The 21,395-nt window shown below is 30.8% G+C and overlaps 3 protein-coding genes across 21 annotated transcripts; 1 reads left to right on the top strand and 2 right to left on the bottom strand.

Moving 5' to 3' along the window:
- The first annotated feature begins 222 nt into the window (after positions 1-222).
- On the top strand, positions 223-4,413 carry LOC109595476 (equilibrative nucleoside transporter 3-like). Its single transcript, XM_020010827.2, has 8 exons — positions 223-355; positions 412-557; positions 1,662-1,911; positions 2,009-2,059; positions 2,115-2,549; positions 2,606-2,691; positions 2,747-2,946; positions 4,130-4,413. The coding sequence occupies exons 1-8, from the start codon at positions 316-318 to the stop codon at positions 4,239-4,241; spliced, it is 1,320 nt and encodes a 439-aa protein (XP_019866386.2). The 5' UTR covers positions 223-315; the 3' UTR covers positions 4,242-4,413.
- Positions 4,414-7,118: 2,705 nt separating this feature from the next.
- On the bottom strand, positions 7,119-8,559 carry LOC109595484 (uncharacterized). The gene is made up of 4 exons (XM_020010834.2): positions 8,267-8,559; positions 8,080-8,182; positions 7,481-7,669; positions 7,119-7,426 (listed from the first exon to the last, which is right to left on the bottom strand). Exons 2-4 carry the CDS (start codon positions 8,143-8,145, stop codon positions 7,250-7,252), a joined length of 432 nt encoding a protein of 143 aa, XP_019866393.1. The 5' UTR covers positions 8,146-8,182; positions 8,267-8,559; the 3' UTR covers positions 7,119-7,249.
- Positions 8,560-8,768: 209 nt separating this feature from the next.
- Positions 8,769-20,866, bottom strand: LOC109595494 (cyclic AMP-responsive element-binding protein 1). 19 transcript variants are annotated; one of them, XM_020010843.2, is made up of 7 exons: positions 20,391-20,866; positions 15,768-15,954; positions 14,648-14,794; positions 12,909-13,092; positions 11,849-11,920; positions 11,162-11,293; positions 8,769-11,096 (listed from the first exon to the last, which is right to left on the bottom strand). In XM_020010843.2, exons 2-7 carry the CDS (start codon positions 15,933-15,935, stop codon positions 10,849-10,851), a joined length of 951 nt encoding a protein of 316 aa, XP_019866402.1. In that variant the 5' UTR covers positions 15,936-15,954; positions 20,391-20,866; the 3' UTR covers positions 8,769-10,848. The 19 variants fall into 19 exon arrangements, with proteins under 19 accessions (XP_019866402.1, XP_019866404.1, XP_019866406.1 ...); XM_020010845.2 differs by having other exon boundaries at positions 12,921-13,092; XM_020010847.2 differs by having other exon boundaries at positions 12,909-13,038; positions 20,391-20,862.
- Between the last annotated feature and the right edge of the window lie 529 nt (positions 20,867-21,395).

Below are 21,395 nucleotides of genomic sequence, written 5' to 3'. Positions count from 1 at the left end.
TATATATTGGCGCAAATGTTAATTAGATAACGTAAAGTGATTGTCAATAGTAAAACACCCAAGTTTTGATATTCAAAAATCATATATGCATACGGTATTATCTTAAGTGATTTATCTCTCGCAGTTTCGATCTGATTTAAAATAAATATTAAATCTGTTTAGAGTTTCCCTAATTATTTATATGTCAGTAGTAGTTGATTGTAATAACGAATGTTGCGATAAGAATGATTTTATATCGTTTTACTGCCTTTTGTATGAATAATTAAAATTAGTGTTTAATAGTGTGATAGGACTGACTAATTATTTGATTTTAATATGCCGACGGTATTTACGAGTACAACTACAGAAAAAGAAGGTACGTAATTTAGCTTCGGGATTTAAGAGTTAAATCAAATTGTGATACGACTTTAGGGGTGTTCAGTGTTGAGAAAAATGGATACGTCAAACCTGAGACCAAAGAATACATCAAAGATAAGTTTTTCGTAGTCCGAATTCTCTTTTTTACAATGGGTTTAGTCCATTTCGTTCCGTTGACGTTCTTCACCACAGCAAACGATGTAAGTTAAATTTATTTACAATATTTATTTTCCATAATCTGATGTCAAATTTTTATGAATTATTTTATCCTATAACTAGAAACAAAAAATAATATTTTCATAAGGTTTATTATCTACTTTTCGAGGCAGATTTTATTAAATTCAATGTTTTTTTATTGAATAATGTTAATAATTAATTTATTTTAATTTCATGAAAAAGTAGATAAAATATATTTATTTATACGTATATTAACAAGCACTTGCGTTGTTCTTGTTGTTAATTGGAGGAAACCATCATCAGAAGTATCAACTTTAAATACAATAAAAATATTTAAGATAATTGTAATATTTGACACACTTAAAATTACAATACAAACAATTAACCTTCATCTGCATTCTTATATCTTTTACTATATTTATTCAATGTAATAGGTTAATATTTAATTTATAAAATTCATTTCATAAGATTCATTTAATAATACAATATTTATATTTCTAGGTATATTCGAAATATGTATAGATTTTAGTCATAATTAATATTAATCATTAGTGGTCATTAATGTTTATAATGAGGTTAATAATATAACAAATCGCACGAAATTGTTTGGATATTGCAATCAATTTTCATACGCACACCCATATTTCACAAATAAAGAAGTGATAAATAATCAACGTGAATATGTTTATATTATCACCAAACAGGATTTTTAATAAAAGTTGTGTGATTTTTTCTATAAATATTGCAGTGAGTCAATCAGCCATGTGTCTTAGAAAATATCTACTGTATGTAAATTTAATTATGGCAATATGAGACAGAATAGACAATAGTATTTTTGTCTTAATAAACAATTAATCGGGATCCTCAGATTTAATTATAATTAAACACTTCAATTTAAGTACTCAATCATGTAAAATATTTCACTCGAATAAACACGTTATTGTAGATAAAATTGATCTGTAATCTAATGTGCTTGTCAAGGTAAAAAACCTTAACTCGAATGATTTTCTTATACAAAATTATACATTAACTACACTAAAAAACAATTCCAACTATTTATATTTAAGATAAGATCTTAGAATTTACTTCCACTTGTACACATGCCATTTAATTATTATTGTTTTTAGTATTGGATGTACAAATTCAGAGATACGTCACAAGAAGAATACAACAATACTCAGAATCGAACATCTTTACAATCGCATTTTGCTGCTGCCACTACAATTGCCACAAATGTACCTTTAATTATATTCGTTTTGTTGACCACCACTTATGGACATCACGTAAAAGCAAAACTTAGAGTTTACGTGGCCATAGGACTTATGCTCATGTGTTTTGTCATTTCTACCATATTTATCAATCTCGACACTGATTCATGTAAGTTTTGGCACATAAAACTTTTCCTTGGTCATTTGTTTGACTTAAATAATTTTAATAACCGACATAACAACGTTAATCTGTTTATTGATTGTAGGGCAAACATGGTTTTACATGTTATCTTTGCTCCTCATAACAATAATCAACTGTAAGTGTTCCCCAAATAAAAAAATGAACTATAAATTACCGATGACTAATTTCAGCTGCCAGAGCAATATACAGAATAAGCATCTTCGAAATAATATCGAAGTTCCCTCAGGTGTCGGTGGCGTGGTTCCTGGCCGGCGAAGGTCTGGCAGGAATTTTCAATTCCATCCTGCAAATCATTTCGCTGGCGATAGGTACGTCGACGACAACCAGCGCCTTAATCTACTTCATATCCGGCTGTGCCGTCATGCTTTTCGCCATGGTCCTGTACAGCTTCACGGAACGTGTCACCTACTACAAGCACTTCATTGTGCCCTTCGCGAAGCCCAAATGCAAAAAGAGCGTTGGATTTAAAGAGTTCGTTGAGAACTCCAAGCTGATTTGGTCCAGCATCGTTATTATTTTGTTTTTGTACATAGCCCAACTTGTTACTAGTCCGTCCATTACTTCGTTGGTCAAGTCAGAATACGCAGGATCTGGACCGTGGAGTGGTGCGTAGCCATAATAAAGTTGTTGGGAAAAATGATTTTTTTTGACTGAATTGTAGATCTGTATTTCGTGCCCGTGGTAACGTTTTTGTTGAACAACGTGTGTGATTTTCTCGGCAGGACAATCTCATCTAAAATTAATAAAGTACGTCATGGAAACCTTAGAATAGACACCAATATTTACTGATTGATTGTTGCAGACTTTGAATGGAACCCTGATTACAATAATAATGTTTTTACGTATGGTTATTTTCGTGCCATTCTTCATGATGTGCAACGCACAACCAAGACATCATCTGCCTGTGATATTCAACCACGATTACCAATACATTATTATAGTGATTGTCTTTGGCTTGTCCAGTGGTTACTTCTTTAATTTAGCTTTTATGAGCATACCCAGGTGAGTTTTGTTACATCTAAAATTGTGAGTAATCATTTTAATCATTTTTTATAAGAGATGATTCGCAAAAAACAAAGTACAAGTATAATTAGCGATAGAGTCGTATTGGGTACTTCAGACGCAAATATTCTAGATAAATGATATAGAAACAAACGTTGTGGCTATTTAGGTACATAAATTTGTGCATTCGAATTTAGCCATGTGTATAAATTATTAATTTGTATTCGAATTTCATATTACATACCTACATTAAAAATTTTATTATATTCTTTTTAACATTACGCATTACAAACGATTTTAATTTAATCTATAAAATGTGTTAATCACAGTTATCAAGTTCGTAACATTCCCTCTTAAAAATGCATATTATACTTAATGCATTTTTATATTTTATCTTTTTATAATTTTAACTCATTGCTAGTAAGTGTCTGAGATGATTATTTAAATATTTAATAATTATTTTTAAAATCTTGGTAAATTTTTATTTGAAATAAAATTACATTAAAACAGAGGAAATTAAAATTTGCTTAAACTTACATCCCAGTAAAAAATAATTAAACATTACTAAAAACAATGCATTAAGTAATGATTTACATCTTCTAAACAAAACTATTCAGCCTAAAATTGATTATTGATTAACAAATATTCTCAGGATATTTTAATACCAAAAATAGGACAAATTATTGCTGTAATTTCTTTTAGTTTCTGAAGGAAATGAATTAATTTATTTTTACATGGTAGAAAATAGTAATACGAAAAACATTTTTATGTCTCATTAGGTAGATATTGGCATATATAAATATAAAATTGTTTTGAAAAAACAAATTACCATTATATTTAAAAAATAGTAATTTAGAAACAAACAGTAAAATAACCAATAGGTAAGATAAGATATCAAAAGGTACTTGACAATTAAATATTGACTATATTAGTTATTTTTACCATATTATAATGTTTCTAAAAATAAATGAAGTGGAGAAAACCTAGACGTGCATTAAGGGAATTAATTGTCCTGAAATTGATAAATTAAAAGTACTAAAGTATACCGTACCGTAATTTTATTAGTTATTTTAATTATAACTGTAAATATAGTTGAACTGAAATTTATTACTCGTATTTTGAATATTAAATTGATTTTATAAAATACGACAACACTGACAGATAAATAATGATTTTGTTTCAGTTTGGTGCCAAAAGAAGAAACAGAATGTGCTTACCACGTATTGGTGATTTATGTTGGGATTATTGGAGCCGCCTTCTCAGTGTTAAGTTTCTTCTCCGTTGATGTTATATAAATTGGGCTGACAAACAAGTATCTTTTAAGTTACCACCCTGAGATTAAGTCATTGAATATGTGATAAAGTCACTGCTTCGTCACCTTTAACTGTTTTAGATTAAGTTTCAAAATCTAGTTTTTTATATTCTATTAATATTTTATTTTATTTTCTATTGATGTATAAACATGTACATATTAATTATTTAAAATATGTATAATCATATTTTTTAAATAATACTGACTGAACATAAGAAACTACGTTAGACTTAAATGATTATTTATTATTTTAAGACAAACTGAATTAGATGGTTTTTCTTGAAAATTTTTGAATATAATTTAAATAAAATATTTTTACAATTTAATTAGAACAATACAATTTATTTGCACATTTTGCAGTTTAAATTTAGTCATCTTACATCTTACTTATAAACCAAACAAGTGATTATTTTTTAATTGCTTTATTGATAATATTTACTAAGTTCAATTTTTTAAAAATAATACCATTTAATTCAGTTTTTTTATTTGTCTCAATATACAAAATATTCTACCATGGAAATCTTAAACTTCGTACTCGAAATCTCTCGTTAATTATTTATAATGACTTTTTAGGGGTAAATTTCGTTACATTGTACTCGAAATTTTTTTAGATCAATATCCTTACATTTATAATGACCATGATTTTTTACTCAAGCTTCCTAATTTAAATTAAATTTTTATGAGATAAGAATTATGATTAATCAGACAATTGCATATGTGAATATTAGTTAATCAAACTTCTGTAATAAATGATATAATTCATAATAAAGGATGTCCACTTGAAACTGGTTTATTGATTGATTATCTTCCTAGTACTTGATATGAAAACATGTGTATCTTAGGGAGGTAAAAAAAATTTAATAAAAATGATAAGAGGAAAAATGAATTATTTTATCTTATTGATAAATAAACTATAAATTAGATAATATGTAAATTTAATATAATATATTAAGTAAAAATCATTCATATTTTCCTTTCAATTTGTTATTTTGTTTTAGATTTTTGTGTATTTTTGTTTTAATTTGTGACAAAGTCAGGAAAATGAAACGACAAAAAAGTTTTATTTTATATTATAAGAAATATTATAACAACAAATTACAGATATCGTTGCTTGTTAAACTTGTTGATATGAAAGTTGACATCATATTGACTGGAGATGCCTTGTAGCCTGAAAACCATAATAAAAACATTAATAATAAATATTTTAATAATTCTTTAATGTTAAGTAGTTTTTACTATACTTACTTTATTTTTACCAGTATCTAGTTGGTAATAAATTGGTATTTATATATTTATTTTAGTTTGTTTTATATTGAAGTTGTTTGGCAGTTCCCTAAAAATAAACTTTAAATATTCTTATCTATTTGTTCTTATCAGTATTAATTAGAAAAAGATGGAGAAAACCACAAATAAGTATCACCACGTCTACTATATTCCTAATTCAATTTTCAATTTTTATAATAATAATATTAGAAGAATAGTAGAACAATTTAAATAACTTTTTAAATAATAATTGCGAAAACAAATAATAAAAAGTAGTTTTTATTTTTTGACTTGAAGTATCAGATAATTTTAAACTGATAACAATTAATATACGTGTGAACATGCGTCGTAGAACAAAGGAAAAGCAGTTTTCAAACAAACTAAATTAATTAGAAATTTTGAAATTGTATATGATGAAAGTTATTAATCAATCAATTAATTTACTCACAATAGGCACTAAATGTACACACCTATGTATAGTAAAATTATATTGTTACTTAAAGCAACGTCCGTTAAACCTTTATATCGACTGTGAGATAATGCAATGTAGATAAATTTTATATCGTATTAATTTGTTACGCACAAACATTACTTACCGTTATCAGTTGTCAGGACATGCGTTCTTTAAATCAAATGTAAAATATTAAAGGTAAAGAAGGTAAAAATTCTGAGTTTTTACATTTAAACAATTTTATATATATATATAAAAAAAATATATAAGTATATAAACACTGAGAAATACTAATTAATTAAGAAATTAATATGTGATTAGACTTTTTCAAAAATGGCGGATGCGCAAGTTTCTATCACAAAAATATTGTATCTTCTGTAATTTCATACCTACCTCATATTTAATTAGTTAGTTCTCTTCTTTATATTCCATTTATTTGAAAAAACTTAAGTGGTCATTGTAACAACTTTTATAATCTGATAATAATGTCCATCATCAGATTTGTTAATCATAAACCAATTTGTGCCACATTTTATCACTGTTTTGACTATACATATAACATAACATAACATCCGATTGTTAGTCTTAAGTTTTATTCATCTGACTTTTTCTCGTAAATCTGATCATAACATCTAACAGTCATAAATCAGATTGAATCACATATTATAACCATATTTGAATATATTTTAAGATTTATTTATTACTAAATAAACATCAACATGCAATTTTCTGTGAAAAGTATATTTAAAGGAACATTAATAACTAATTTTTATTATTTAATCAATACGTAAATTAATGTAACAACCATTATTTTTAAAGCCTGTAATGAAGTAGTTATAACATAAATATGAAACCATTTTGTAGAATATTTATATATAAATTCACCTGAAATAGAGCCAATGCCAATGTAAACCAACCAATTCTAGTAGCTATTTTCCAAATAACATCTATAGCAGTGGAATAACATCCTGGTGTTACAAAAATTATTATAGTAGCCTCTGTAGTCGAACTTAAAGTTGTTATGTTAGTTGAACATTCAGATTCAGTACCATTAAGTCCACAACACTTATACTGAAAATAACTTATCTGGGATAATATTTGGAATGTACATCCAAAGCTTTCAATATATAACAAAATAAAACCAAGCTTTTATATCACATTTATTGCAGATCAAATAATTCATAAGAAGTCACATTTAAATATTTACAATAAATTATAATTACACACTATTTACAATACATCAAATTATATTCATATACAGAGACACTGTTGTCATGTTAATTATACACCCAACTTACGTGATCTTTAAACTCCTTAAATCCGTTGGTCATATTCGCAGCCTCCTCTTCCATAATTTTTCGAATGTGTTTTTCTTTACTTCCAGTCATGTTATCAAATGATATTATACTGATTGTTAATTCCAAACACAAAATAACAACCAACACACAAATAAACTAAAAAAGAAATGGAATAAGTGAGAAGGTACAATGATTTTTTGGGACAATTACTCCAATAAAAAATTTTCTGTTGTAGGTTTTCGCATACCAACACCCAATGATGGACATAAGGAAACTAATTGAACCTAAAATTATTACCAACGTTGGAAGGGCCAAGAAATCTAGACCAACATATCGCCTAGGCCACCATAAGTCATCCATATATACCACCCCTAAGGATATGAGGGATATACTTAACACCTAAAAGCGAATATATTTTTAGTTACTGGTCGTGCATTTATTTAACATATTTTTTTCACACTAATTTTATTTTATCTATTACATGAACCTTTGAACGATTCCTTATCAATTCCCAAGTAAATGACAATAATATAACGACAAATATTTACTTACAACACAATCGTTTTCTCTTAATTTTTTTTTTTAATTCTTGAGGTAGTTGAAAATTATTGTACAAATTGTATCATCTATTGTATTATACTGCAGATTAAGCTGAATTTATTAAATAATGTCTATCATAAAAACATGCTAAACTATTAGTTACTGATGAAGAATTCCACAAAGAAGTTTGTTTATATTTAGGCGGACCTACTTCATAAAACTCCCGCCTCGCACAAGTCTTAATTTACGTCATTATAATTACTACATACCCCAAATATGACGCAAAAAATTATCAGGGCCACTCTTAGAACACTTTCATTGGGTTTGAACTTCATTTTACAAGTAAGAACTTAACAAAATCAAATCGAATCACTGCAAAAATATGTCCGTCCTTAATCCACCGCCAATTATTAACATATCAGATACACAAGATAAGATAAAACATGTTTCACTTACATTATCTTGATATTTTATCGTGCCGGTGTCATGTTGGTGTTCAATTAACACGCAGATGAAAATTGTATTATGGTTATTAAAATTAGCAGTGGGTAAACAATTGCTGGAAATGTATGGCAAATATGCGCACTTTGTTTTTACGTTGATTAGGCGCGTGTGTTGGCTGGCATTTCTGAAGTTTTTTGAATGCAAATAAGCTACTATCGGGCTGTCGACAACAGCTTATCAGTTACCTGGTTAGTGCTTTTCAAGTATTATTGTTACTCGTGCGTATTTGAACAAGATCAAAAAGAAAAGAGGAACTATTTTCAGTTTTCTAACTTCGATGTGGTTTATTCTACACCCACTTGTTTAATTATCATGTTCGTGGGAGGATCATATTAAACAGAACGCAAAATGTTTATTTAATGTTTTAATTAAAAATTGCTGGCAGTTTTCAATTAAAAATAATTACGTAATTTATTATTTAGTTCTTAGGATGGTAAATGAAATAAAACTCAAATTTAATAATATTGACTTTTTTATACAATAATAAATCAACTAATACTTAAAATATTAGCTGAGACAAATGTAAATAACGGTGCAGCTGACTATAAAAAAGTTAATTTTCTTGCTATCATTTATTTACATTTGCATCATCAAAATCCATAATCTTATTTACAATTCATCTAACTACAAAAAACACTACCAAAGAGGCAACAGAACGTGAAGTATAGATAAAACAACACACATCCTCAACGAACATGTTAAATAAGATAACAAATAACAACGAAATTCATTTGTTGAATAAAAATGTGGTGTGCAAAAGTAGTTAGTTTTCGATAAATATATAATCTTTTTTTGATATGTAAAAATACATATACATTTAATACAAATATATACAACTTTAACCTATTAGACCAACAAATTCTCTAGCGTTTAGTTTCAACGTAATTCATAACACTATATTATGTTTCGGAAATAAGCTCAAAGAAGTTTTTGCCAAAGCAGTATCTAAAGCACCAACGTTTTTGGAAAGAATTATGGCACAACTAACAACAATATAATGTTATGAAGTCTCATATTTCCAATTACATGTTTTACATAAATGATTAATCCACTGTTTGTCCTCTCACAATATTATGAGGGACTTCAATTTGATAATAAAGCTTTACAACACATGATAAAATGTTTATGTAAAGCATGGTCTTAAAAAATTTAAGGAAAAACAAAAACTAAACCTATGAAGGCACTGTCTGTCAGGTCTGGACATTTATAAAATAAATACCTATTCATTTTTTGTACAATATATAATATATACATCGGCTTCTTATAAATATAACTTTATACTTTTCACAAGCCTTCTCTGTCCAGTATGTAAATAGTACTATACAACATCATAATCGAGAACCTAAGTATAAAATGGAAATCGGTAAAAATTTTCACCTGAAGTATTGCCGAAAAGTCGTTGCAATAAAAACGCATGAACGTAGTACGTCATATAATTCAATAGTTTATGAAAAATAAATAATAATAAATACAAATGCAACACTGCAGGTGAAAACTGAGCCCAATTAAAAAAGAAACACCCTAGCAACTGACTTTTAAGTACAATTTCACTAGAACATGATTATTGTCGCTTAACATATTTCTTAAAATTTCTTATATTCCCAAGGAGTAAGTTAGAAAAATATTTCAGCGGATTTTTCAGATCAAAATATTCTTGTCCGTGTTCTTTGTGAAGATGAAACAAAACTAACAGTCACGAAAATTAAAAAAAAAATGGAATTTAATTCTTTGGTTAAAAATTTTAAATGGATATTTACAAGGCTCTTTACATAAAAGGCATCAATTCAAATATGTATGTTAGTAGTTTATAAAAAGGCTTCTTGAATTGTGCCCCATAAGATTTTATAAAAATAAATTAGACACTCTACAAAAGAAAAAAAAAACCATCACTGCTTCTAATTACTAATTGGATGGTATTATAAGCACAATAACGCAGTAGGTGGAGGTAAAATGTTAAACAGAGTATGACTAATAGAAAATTATAAACCATCAATGCAGATCCCAAAAACCGTAAGTGACGAACCACCCTTAGTCCCAATAAGAAAACCGATGCACCGCATTGCTAGTTCAGTTCACAAGCTAAGAGATTCTCTTTCTTTAATTCCCGGTTGAGCCTTTGATAGCATCTAATTCGTCTCGCAAAACTTACAATTTATACATGATAACTAGGAACAAAATGGTGAACGTATGAACGAACTAATCAGTTTAACGTAAATGTGTACCAACAAAAATAAGGAGTGACAAACTGAACTACCAACCCGCAGCAACTCCGCCATCTAACAAAAACAAAACAACCCAGTCAGATTGCACGAACGGTGTGTAAATGCACGTTTCGGCCACCGAAACCCTCCCTAAGCCTGCACGGTAACTGCACGGCGTAGACCGAACGACAGCAACCACACCCAAACACATCCTAGCGTACGTCATAACCTGATCCCCGGACCAAGCACCCGTTTATTTCCATGCCACAATTTAAATAAAGATCATGCCGCCCATGCGACCGAGTGCGTCGCTGCGAGTGGTCGTGTCGAGTCTCATTCGACCTTCTGTTGGCAGTACAGTTCTTTGAGCGTTTTCAGTTCGTCGATCAGCGTCTTGTTCTGGTTCTCCAGCACGGCGACGCGATTCTCGAGACACTTTATGTACTCCTTCTTTTTTCGTCGGCACTCGCGGGCCGCCTCCCTGTTCTTCAGCAGGCGCATCTCTTTCTTCCTGGCCTGGTCCTCGGTCGCCGAGCTGCCCAGACTGCCGCTCTGCGCCACGACTGGAGAATAGAATTGACCTTTGTGAGTGACGGGAAAATTCACTACGTTTTTTTGGTGTTTTGTTAACGGATAGCGGGTTTACCTGGCACGAAGAACTCCTGTCCTTGCGCGTACTGTACTATGGCTCCGCCTGCCGTCGCATTGGTCATCGTTAGTGTGTGTATGCTTTGTCCACCTTCACCACTCGAAATTTGTATGGCTGTGGCGGGCAACACTGGAACAAACGATTGTATGCGATCATTAACGATCCTTGAACGATCGTCACCAAATGACATAACCGACATTTATTGACAGGACACCCTTCGTTCTATAACGAGCAATTTAATTTCAAGCGGATTAGTCAGGCGTATTAGTTGTTATTAAATTGCACATTATAACGACTGCACAGCACTGTTACTACCTCACTTTAAAAGTCTTTGAAATATAAAACAACAAACAACAACTTTTGGTGACTTTACGAAGCTTGAAGCCAGTTGCTGTGAGTTAAAGCTCCTCTAGTTATAAAAAGAATGGGCATGCTACTTGGCTGTAAAGGGGCAGAATGCAAGATGCAAGTAATAAACCTCATTTACCTGTCCTAAATCTGCCCCCTGACAGTTCTATAGATGCATTAGTGCAACGATTACTGCATGGGCTAATCTATGACACATTTCAGAGAGACAGAAAGATGGTATAATGTAGATGGTGTGCTGACTACAAGTCGTTTCTTTCTGATTTTCTCGTTTATGTTTTTTTTTTTTTTTTTGGTCGAATTAGGGGGAAGACTAACCTGTGTGGTATGGGATAGAGTGAGAGCTCAGCTCACTGTCACCTTCCGACGACGTCTGCTCGACCTTGGTTTCTGTGAACACGCAGCAATATTTCTCAGATCAGAACCCGTACCACTACAAAATTTTCTAATTGCGTCGGCGACGTATACTTAAACTAAATCTCAAAATTTAATTGATAACGGAATGAATTCACGACAAATCGATACGGACACTACGTTTTGTGACACTACTGACTGTTCTACGTTAGTACCAAACATTTGCACGATGAGTTCATTTTTTGTCATTTTTTTTTGTTTATTGGGAGTTTATTATGTTGATTTAAAAAACTAGGCGACTGAACGTGAATTCACTCAATGAAACTGCAAAATTTTAAGCCCATTGTTTGTCTCTATGTACAAAAGTAATCCCATACCACAAAAGATTCGAAACAGTAATTGTATAGTACAATGTGATGCGATCAGATAGTAGAAAAATAGAGGTTGCCTCCAATCAAGTAAACCTGCTTTAGCCCAGCATGCAAACTATCGTAGGTACTACTACGGTCGTATTTAATAAAAAAAACAAAACAATGGGTTTTACACAAGACAAACACATTATCATCGGAAAAAGTTTCTTCAATGATAACAACAAACAACAAATTGTTTTGGCGATTAGTAATGCGTTTGTCTTGTTTAATAATCAATGCAATAAATTAAACATGCAATAAAAAAAAATTTAATAAACGTAAATTTTACCACGTGTACAGGATAAAACGTGCAAATTTGGTAAAATCCTCGCAAATTAAATCTCCAACACATGCAGGCTTCAAATAATAATAATAAATAAAAAATAACAAATACCTCAAAAAAACTTGAACAACAATTTCGAGTCCCCCAAATAAAGGGGGACTAAGAAAAAATTGCATCGAACTAAAGCACAATCGGGGTGGGAAAGAACGGAACGAAATAAAATACGTAAAAGTAAAACTTAAAATAGGACGAAGCTTGTCCTAAAAAAATGATCGTCGTGTTTAATTAGAATAGACAGTTCCCCAAAGGTCATGCATGTAAAAAAACATACCAGCTATCTCACCCCCGCCAAGATCGTTGAGTATCTTCCTGTAGGACGGTCTACGCGTGAGCAGGTCCCGTCGCTTCTTCGGCGATGATTCGTCCTCCGAAAAACTGTCGTCACTAGCGGTCTCCACAACCTGGAAGCGTACATTGTAGCCATCCTCGTTATCTTGTACATCTGTGTTGTTTATCTTTGGATAGACAGTTTATTTAGAATTACCTGGTTGGGTGGCGTAGCAGTTTTTAATTTTTTGCTACCCGCTTATCTATACTTAGTGACATTGGCAACTGAACATACAGATCTAGTGGTCAGATTTCATTGATTATTGATATACATTTTAGAGTATATAAATTAAAATTGATCAGTATCAGTATATTTTTTAAATTAAGAATAAGTTGGACCTCCACAACGCCCCAGATACTCACTAACTAGCCTCTACATAATGTTCAAGTCTATAGAGGAAGGGCTGAATTTTAGTTCAGTGAAGTTCCTAGATCCCACAAGTGTTCAATTAGGTAACCATAGCAACAAATTTACACAAAAATATTGAAACCATTGTAAAGTAATCCTTGAATGATGAGTTGGGGCATTATCCAGCTAGAAACTGGATTTTGAAGGGCTAATAAATTAGACATCAAATGGAGTTTCACAATATCTTGGAAGTATCACTGGTTGCCTTTCTGCAGGACGCCTTTTGACACGTTCCGGACCATCATGTGTCGCCTAACAAATCACTGAGGATGACCTCATTGAATTCCATATCCCAAAATTGAAATTCTCTACATCATGATCTTGGGGTGACAAAATGAGAGGAAGCTGAACTAGGGACGAAACCCTGCTTCCTCTGTAAACCATAGATTGACACGCTCCGGTTCATTCCGTTTGAAGGTAATAATATTTACTATTTTTTGCTCACGAGTAACTAAAATAAAATTTCACAAATCTAATTATTTTTTATCCTCACTTGGAGGACAATTAAACTTTAATGAAATTGGACCATTGATCTGTATGTCCGTCCTGTCACTGAGTATATCTTACTAATTAACAATAATACAATAAAATGTTTGGATAAACTTGAATGAACGAATGAGATGTATGGTCATACGTCAGTGGGAATAAACATTACGTTATTACGTTTCATGAAATTGTTCTATAACTGCAATTACCATAATTACGGAAGAATGAAAATTATACATAAATACTGATATTTTATAATAATGTTAATGCTGTATCATGTTTCCAAGATTAAAGGATGATAAACACAATATTTAGTATAAAATTAAGAAATATTTGGATGAAAATGTATAATTTGCAACATAATTCTTAAGTCAGTGTATTTAACATTTTAGATAACAAAGAATTTAGTACGAAACAAATATTATTTACTTATTTTATTCCCTTAAACAAGCACGATTTTAAATAAATGTTTAAACGAAAATGGTATAATTTTCTACATTTTTATGTTATTAAATGTACTTAACTCTTAAGATAAGTGAGAAATTAGTAAACAACAAATATTTGCTCGCATTTTATTTGGAAGTACATTCTACAACTGTTTCGGTAATATATGTTGTAAAATGACCCTTGTTTCATCTACGGACACTTTAAGGTTGATACACAACTTCAACCTTGACTTTTTATTTAAATAATTAAGTAACTCCACGTGTCTTACAATCAGAAAAACACTACAATTTTATCCAAAAAAAGGCTAGCTAAATGTGACACGACATTCACACGATGCTTACTCTCAAAGTCTGCAGATTTCCCTGTGTCGTCTGTATGACGGAATTGGGTTTGCTCACTAGTATCACATTGCCTTTTCCCAGCATGGGCTGCAGATTGGTCGCCGTCTGTATCACCGATTGCGTGTTGGGTTGTATCACACTTTGCACCTGAAATGAAACAGCAACACGTCCAGAAAATCGAAGAACAAAACGGGTACGTGCAACACAGGTTGTTCCGATGGTGGTTCAGAGTTCGTAACGATGGCGAGCGCGATAAAATGTTAGCAGAACAAACATTCTCGTAACCATTGTACGGGCTGAATGGGACGATTAAATTGTACGTCGTCACGTAAAATTCTAAGTATTCGTGTCAACGCGTTTTTTTATTGGTACTGACGCAAAAGGTTTTGTAATTTTTGGTGAGGTGAATCATATATTGGTGAAACCACATAACATCTTGAACTGTTAATATCGTTTTAATGTGCTAACTCGGAACGACCATTTTAATGGGCATTTTTACAGCTCGGGCAAAAAACAACTCCATTTTAAGACTGCATTAGTTATTATTTATGTATTTTCTTTTAATATTCTCTTTGTTATTACGTGGAAAATAATAAAGTAATATTTTCCTGTCACGAACAATACAGTTAATAGGCAATTACAAAAGTAATTCTATATATAGTAATGAGAAAAATAGACTTTTATTAATGCAGCCTATTAATTTTAATAATACACGTTTTTTAACAAACTGGTGTAAGTTTATTCAAGCAAGTTCATAACCACATGCCAAGTAAAAAAAATTGTGTAAACTTCAGAGTAAATCAACAATTTTTTGCAATAATTAACATGTGCGTCATTCGGTGAGAATAAGGTTGATTACTTTCAACGGTTCATCTAAAAATAATTTCGTCTCCGTCCATTAATCAAATTATGAACTAAACGTTTGAGTTTCTCTTTAGCAATACAAATATTGACCTTCTCCTTCCAAACGATTTCAGTCCTTTTTGCCCGACACTGCGCTAATCCCTACGAGATACATGCAGATGATGCTTGGGGGATATTAGTAGTGGTGGGCCGAAAAAAACACAGGTGTATTCTACCATGCACAGATACGGGGGGCTTCGTGGAGAGCTTCCCCTACCTGCGCCTGAGTCTGGGGCAGGGTGAGTTGCACAATGTTAGTGGCCGCCACGAGGTGGGGCTGCTGCGAATTAGTGACCCCTACCGAGGACACGATGGGGCCGCCCTGCGGATCCGGCGACGTGGACAACGGATCAACAGCGCCGTTCTCCTCCACCATGCCGTCCATTGCCTAAGTACTCCGGCACCTAAAAAAAAAACAAAAGACTATTAAAATTTGTACAATAATTTTGGTACGAATTTATGTAACAAACAAATGGGACGTTTCTACAATAAAATACATATTTTGAACGTCTATAACATGCATAACAGTCTGTTTTATATAACGGAGAAAATCCAACAGAGGAACAATTCTAAAAATAGAATGTTCGATATTAATTCGAATGTTTGCATTAAACAACACCAACATACTTCTCTTTAATTATCTGACACAGCAAAATATATTACATTTGAAGCTTCGGTTCAATTATTTGAATTTCTGTCTATCTTGTCTATTATGAAAATGTAATGAGTAAAATACATTAAAAATATAATTTGAAATTGCATGTCAGTGCCTATAATGTTCTCTCTGTTATTGTTGTAGCTATTAAACTGATCAATATAATCATATTTTTTAAAAAATTGTGTACACTTTTAATTTCCAATAGCCTCTACCTAGAAAAACAAGATGAGGTTAAGAGTTTACGGCTTAATAAGTTAATCGTTTCCCGTCTTATTAAAAAATTTTGAGAAAAACGTCGATAAATGAATAATCATATGATTAACTGAAGTTAAAGCCAATCTGGACGAAATTGAACTTACTGAAATTAGTTCAAGAACTTTGAGAAAATGGATAGTGGATGGAAGTTAGTTTTACCTCAGACAACAAGAAAAATTCAGTTTTAACTTGTCAATGCAACCCTACGATTCACTGGACCACAGAACAATAGTAATTTTTTAATTTATAAAAAAACAGTCCTTCTTATGTTAAACATCCTACAGGAATAAAACTATATCAAAAATTTATTACACCCACAGTAAAACATGATGAAGGTTCAATTATAGATGCTTCAATTCTTTTGGTGAATGCCCCTTAGACTAATTTATGTATACGGTTATATTAATAACAATTTATTTCCATATATTGACATGAAAACGATCCCAAACCAAAATTGTGAAGGTTAGAAAACGTGAGGAATCACGTTTATAACCAAATTCGACATAAAAATTTTATAAATTTAAATGAATTCATCACAGCAATTCAAAAAGATTAAAGGAATATGAAGGTCCAAAATTATTAAATAAAAAGGATATTATACAAAGGTACTATAATAATGACCACTAGATAATTAAAAAGTGTTATTTAGTAAATAACTTATATATAAATAACTTATATGTAGTTACTTTATTTTAATTACACAATGTTTTGTATGAATTCGTAATAAAAACTCAAATAAGCAAATTTTCATACTTGGTTCACCTCATAATTTGTGCACTTAAAACTAAAATTAACACCAATAATATATCCTCTCACGTTTTTTTCCTTTTAATGCAGTTGCAGCAGTGTTTTAGATGAATTTTAAAATAGTGTTTCTGCGCGATAATTTGTTCATTACCCTCCGCAGTAAAAACAGTACATTGCCTGCCAGTCTAGCAGTATATAGTATGTATAATAAAATGATCACTTGAGAATAATACTCATATTTAATAATCCGTCAACTTTTATTTCACACTATTAATATTTTAGTGTATTTATGTTTAATTACGATATAAATTAGACCGTTGACTTGGTAAATGGTAAAACAATGAAATTACTATCAACAATACCTTCGGAAAACGCTACAATTGACCCATAACATTAGTTTATTAATAAATTTTCAGGTCATTGTATTCATTTAATAATTAAATGACCTGCATTAACCCGTATACAGTTTCGGGGGTATATTTAGAAGTCAATACGAAAACTGAGCATGCACTATTCAAATTATTATAACCATTACAAGAGACAATTTTTTTAGGTCACTAAACAGGTTCTAGTGTTTACAAAATCAACAAACGTCTATTTGACCCAAGACACTTTATGCAAGGTTATTGTAAATAGCAAACTATTGTGGTACTATCATCCATGGGTTAACACACATTAGAATAATTTATTGGAATAATAATATTGGTGACAAGCACTTTTAGCTGATGACATCCATTTTTAATAAACGATGCACCATGATTATTTTTGTTTCATTAAAAACCTGATACAATTAATTACCTCGAGTATCCAAAGATAAACATTTCAAGGGTTTGTAATTAACCTCATTTGAATGCTAAAAATATATTCCAAGATAATTAGCCAAAAATAATTTTATGGCAAATTAACATCACAAATTTTAAAATGATTCTTGTGTAAAAATATAATTTAAGTAAGTAGCTGGTACCGTAATCATTCTAAAAACTGGGTTAATCAAATAGAAATACTGAATATTTTCAACGGGCAAATATTTTCGAAGCTTTGTTGAGTGGATTTAATTTCAGTTAAAAAATCACCACAGCAAAGTAACTTGTAAATAAAGAACACAATGAGTTATTATCAAAGTTAGAATTATATTAAACGAAGTTAATAATATGATACGTATTTTACGTTTTAAGTATAATGTTTTAAATAATATATATTTTTATCATAATTGTTGTCATGAATTTTTGATCGACTAATACAAATACGGTATTACTAGCATAAATCAATAAGACAATAGTTGATTCATTATTGCTTTTAATATTAAAATAATCCAATTTGATGGAAGTGAATCAAGAGTTTGTACCTGGAATTACTTAATATACAGAGTAGCGGCCATAATTATGGCAACTTATTAAAATATATTAAAAATATAAGTTTGAATTGGTAGTACCTATAACGTTTATTTTGCTGGTATTGTTATGTCTGTTATTATATTACACTTTTATTTTTCAATGAACAAAATTATAGAAACTTATTTCCTGATCTTTCCTTGCTCATAATTTAGGATTATCAAGACGAAGTCGAAACCTGAAAAGAAGATTCGAATGTCAAAAAACAATCCAAACTAACTGGAATTAAATCCAACCTTGAGGAAATGGGATTTGCTGAAATTAGTATAAGGACTGTGAGAAGATTCAAGAAAAACCCCGGTTTGTACTAATAATGTGAAAGTCCAATTTTGATTTTGTTAGGACCACGTTCACTGGACCACATAACAGTGGAGACAAGTAGTTTTTAGTTTAAATTTAATACATTAAAAAAAGAGTTAAACATTCTACAGGAACAAAATTACACAAAAAGTTTGTTACCCAGAGTAAAACATAGCAATTATGCTATGGGGATGCTTCATTTCTTTTGACGTAGGCAACAACAATTTGCTTCCAATGATGATCTTAATAAATGTGTTTTAACATGAAAACGATCCCAAACACAAATCTAGAATTGTGATGGATGAAAATAATATATTCTGATTTCATTTAATTAGAGACGTGTATTTCCAAAGTAACAATAAACAGTAGTGTGCTATTTGTCTGGCCACCACTATAACTTGTAGATGCAAAATTACTGTTAGCAATATGATACGAATTTTTCCCTTAAATTTGTGTTCGTCTAATACGAATACTGTTGTAGTATAAATTAATAAGGCAATACCATTTGTAAATACAAAAACATAAATTCATTATTGTTATTAATATTAGAATAGCCTAATTTGATTTAAGATACTTTTTAAATCAAAAGTTAGTATTTCTAAATATTATGCATGTTTACATATTGTATATTATAATAGCCTAGGACTAAAAATAATTATTAGTAATGAATTATGCACTTTCTAAAGAGTACCATAATTTAGTCATTTTACATTTAGATTTTTGTCATTAATATATGAACAACATTGAAAAAATAAAACGGTTAATAATTAATAGAAAACAATGATTCTATAATAACCATTATTAAATTTATTATTGTTCAATAGGAATTTCTATTTGCAAAAAATTAAAACTAGTTGACCTAGTAGTTAATAGTTTAAGGCAAGGTTGCCCCGTATCATTGTTAACAAATTTTTATTACACATTTTGCAAATGCATAAATAATTTAAAATAATACCTACAAAAGATAACGTGCACATCCTATTAATAAATTAATAGTGAACCAACGCTATTTAGTCCCCAAAAAGTATAGCAACATTTAACCATAAAGTATGTTATCAAATGTTTATTGTGTAAACAAATAAATTGGCACACGATACGTGACGCAGTGTGGTTCAAAATGTACAAACCATTGTGATCAAACAATAATCGAAAATTGCGCGTTAACTCGCCAGCGGCCTGTCAAAAAACGTACACCGTATCCTAACCACAACTATCACAAGAGTATGCACCAATCACAAATGTCAAACGACGTTCGATTGTCACCGATAAAGCGACTTCCGATGTGTGCACAAAAACTGGAATCTAAATTTAAATCAGTCCGACCACTGTGACGCCATATTCCGCTACCATTTTCAGTAAAGCAGTTAAAACAAACGTAGGAACGAACGTGTTTTCGTACGGCTCGCACGAACGTAATGTGGCCGCACCACCCTCGAGGGGATGACAGCACCGTGTCCGCATTGTTATTATTCTTCAGCTGGGTACTTACCAGTTACGTATTTCTCGTCACCAAGTTTGCTGCGTCCGGAGTGGGTAACAGGGCTATACGTAGTCGACACGTCAAAATTTCTGGGCGGTCGTCACTGGCCAAGTGCGGACTGGAAATGCGCGTCACAGCAATGGCGGACTATGCGCCGCGATCGGGGCCTTCCGCTCGCCTCTCGTCGCCCCTCGTCTATCTGGTTGACTGGATTCGCCACGTATATCGCACGCGTTCTGTGCAAACACGCGGTCGGGTCGCAGCGATCTTTGGCGAAACGTGACGTTCGGGCTACGCTGTGCGGGGGCGTCGGTGATTTTTGTTTGTTTGGGTGATTAAACCCGGTAGAATTGTCAAGAGTGATTTAATTTTTGGTGACATATCTAACTGGTTATGTAGTACACATTTGTACGAATTTTTCTTAAATATTTATATTCACAAATATACAAAATTTATAATATACATCAAAATATATTACGTATTTGTGCTGTAGTCAGTGAAATAAATTCTTAGAAATGTTTAGAGAAATTTTGTTTTAAATATAAATACTGACACTCTTCTTTTGCCAGTAACTGTAAATTGTTATTTTTTGTTTAAATTGCGTTTCATTATTCCTTATTTTTTTATTTTTAATTGTACTGGTATTGAAAAAGTATCTAAAAATCACGTTGTTATTTACTTTTTGTTATTCTATAATTTAGATTTTTATAATTAATAGTTTTGTAAAATAATATTTATTTATTAAATATCTACATGAATAAATTTAATATAAATCAGCTACATTTATTTTTGATCATGGGCCTTTTCAAACCGTTTGACCACAATTTTTGAGCTTATTCTACAAAAGGTTGAACATATTTTTTGAGAATTGAGCTGAACATAAATAAAGTAACTTTAATTTTGAAAGGGATTTTTACTAATTATATCTGTGTTTTTTAATTTTACATTAACATTTTGTATTATATCCTTTTTTTATAATTTTGGCCCATTCATATATAGAAGTAAATTGTTGTT

Source organism: Aethina tumida, chromosome 5, assembly GCF_024364675.1.
Source record: "Aethina tumida isolate Nest 87 chromosome 5, icAetTumi1.1, whole genome shotgun sequence".
Classification (NCBI taxonomy): domain Eukaryota; kingdom Metazoa; phylum Arthropoda; class Insecta; order Coleoptera; family Nitidulidae; genus Aethina; species Aethina tumida.
The sequence above is the reverse complement of the archived record's forward strand: the minus strand, read 5'-3'. Positions and strand labels throughout refer to the sequence as shown.

What these genes read in the sequence shown, in the direction of transcription:
- LOC109595476 (XM_020010827.2), top strand. Translation starts at nt 316, where the DNA reads ATGCCGACGGTATTTACGAGTACAACTACAGAAAAAGAAG. An exon ending in AGGATCTGGACCGTGGAGTG is followed by an intron (nt 2,550 to 2,605) that starts GTGCGTAGCCAT and finishes ACTGAATTGTAG; the next exon opens with ATCTGTATTTCGTGCCCGTG. An exon ending in GCTTTTATGAGCATACCCAG is followed by an intron (nt 2,947 to 4,129) that starts GTGAGTTTTGTT and finishes ATTTTGTTTCAG; the next exon opens with TTTGGTGCCAAAAGAAGAAA.
- LOC109595484 (XM_020010834.2), bottom strand. Translation starts at nt 8,145, where the DNA reads ATGAAGTTCAAACCCAATGAAAGTGTTCTAAGAGTGGCCCTGATAATT. An exon ending in TTTTTTGCGTCATATTTGGG is followed by an intron (nt 7,670 to 8,079) that starts GTATGTAGTAAT and finishes ATTCGCTTTTAG; the next exon opens with GTGTTAAGTATATCCCTCAT. An exon ending in ACAGAAAATTTTTTATTGGA is followed by an intron (nt 7,427 to 7,480) that starts GTAATTGTCCCA and finishes TTTCTTTTTTAG; the next exon opens with TTTATTTGTGTGTTGGTTGT.
- LOC109595494 (XM_020010843.2), bottom strand. Translation starts at nt 15,935, where the DNA reads ATGGACGGCATGGTGGAGGAGAACGGCGCTGTTGATCCGTTGTCCACG. An exon ending in TGCCCCAGACTCAGGCGCAG is followed by an intron (nt 14,795 to 15,767) that starts GTAGGGGAAGCT and finishes GTTTCATTTCAG; the next exon opens with GTGCAAAGTGTGATACAACC. An exon ending in GAAATCTGCAGACTTTGAGA is followed by an intron (nt 13,093 to 14,647) that starts GTAAGCATCGTG and finishes GTCTATCCAAAG; the next exon opens with ATAAACAACACAGATGTACA.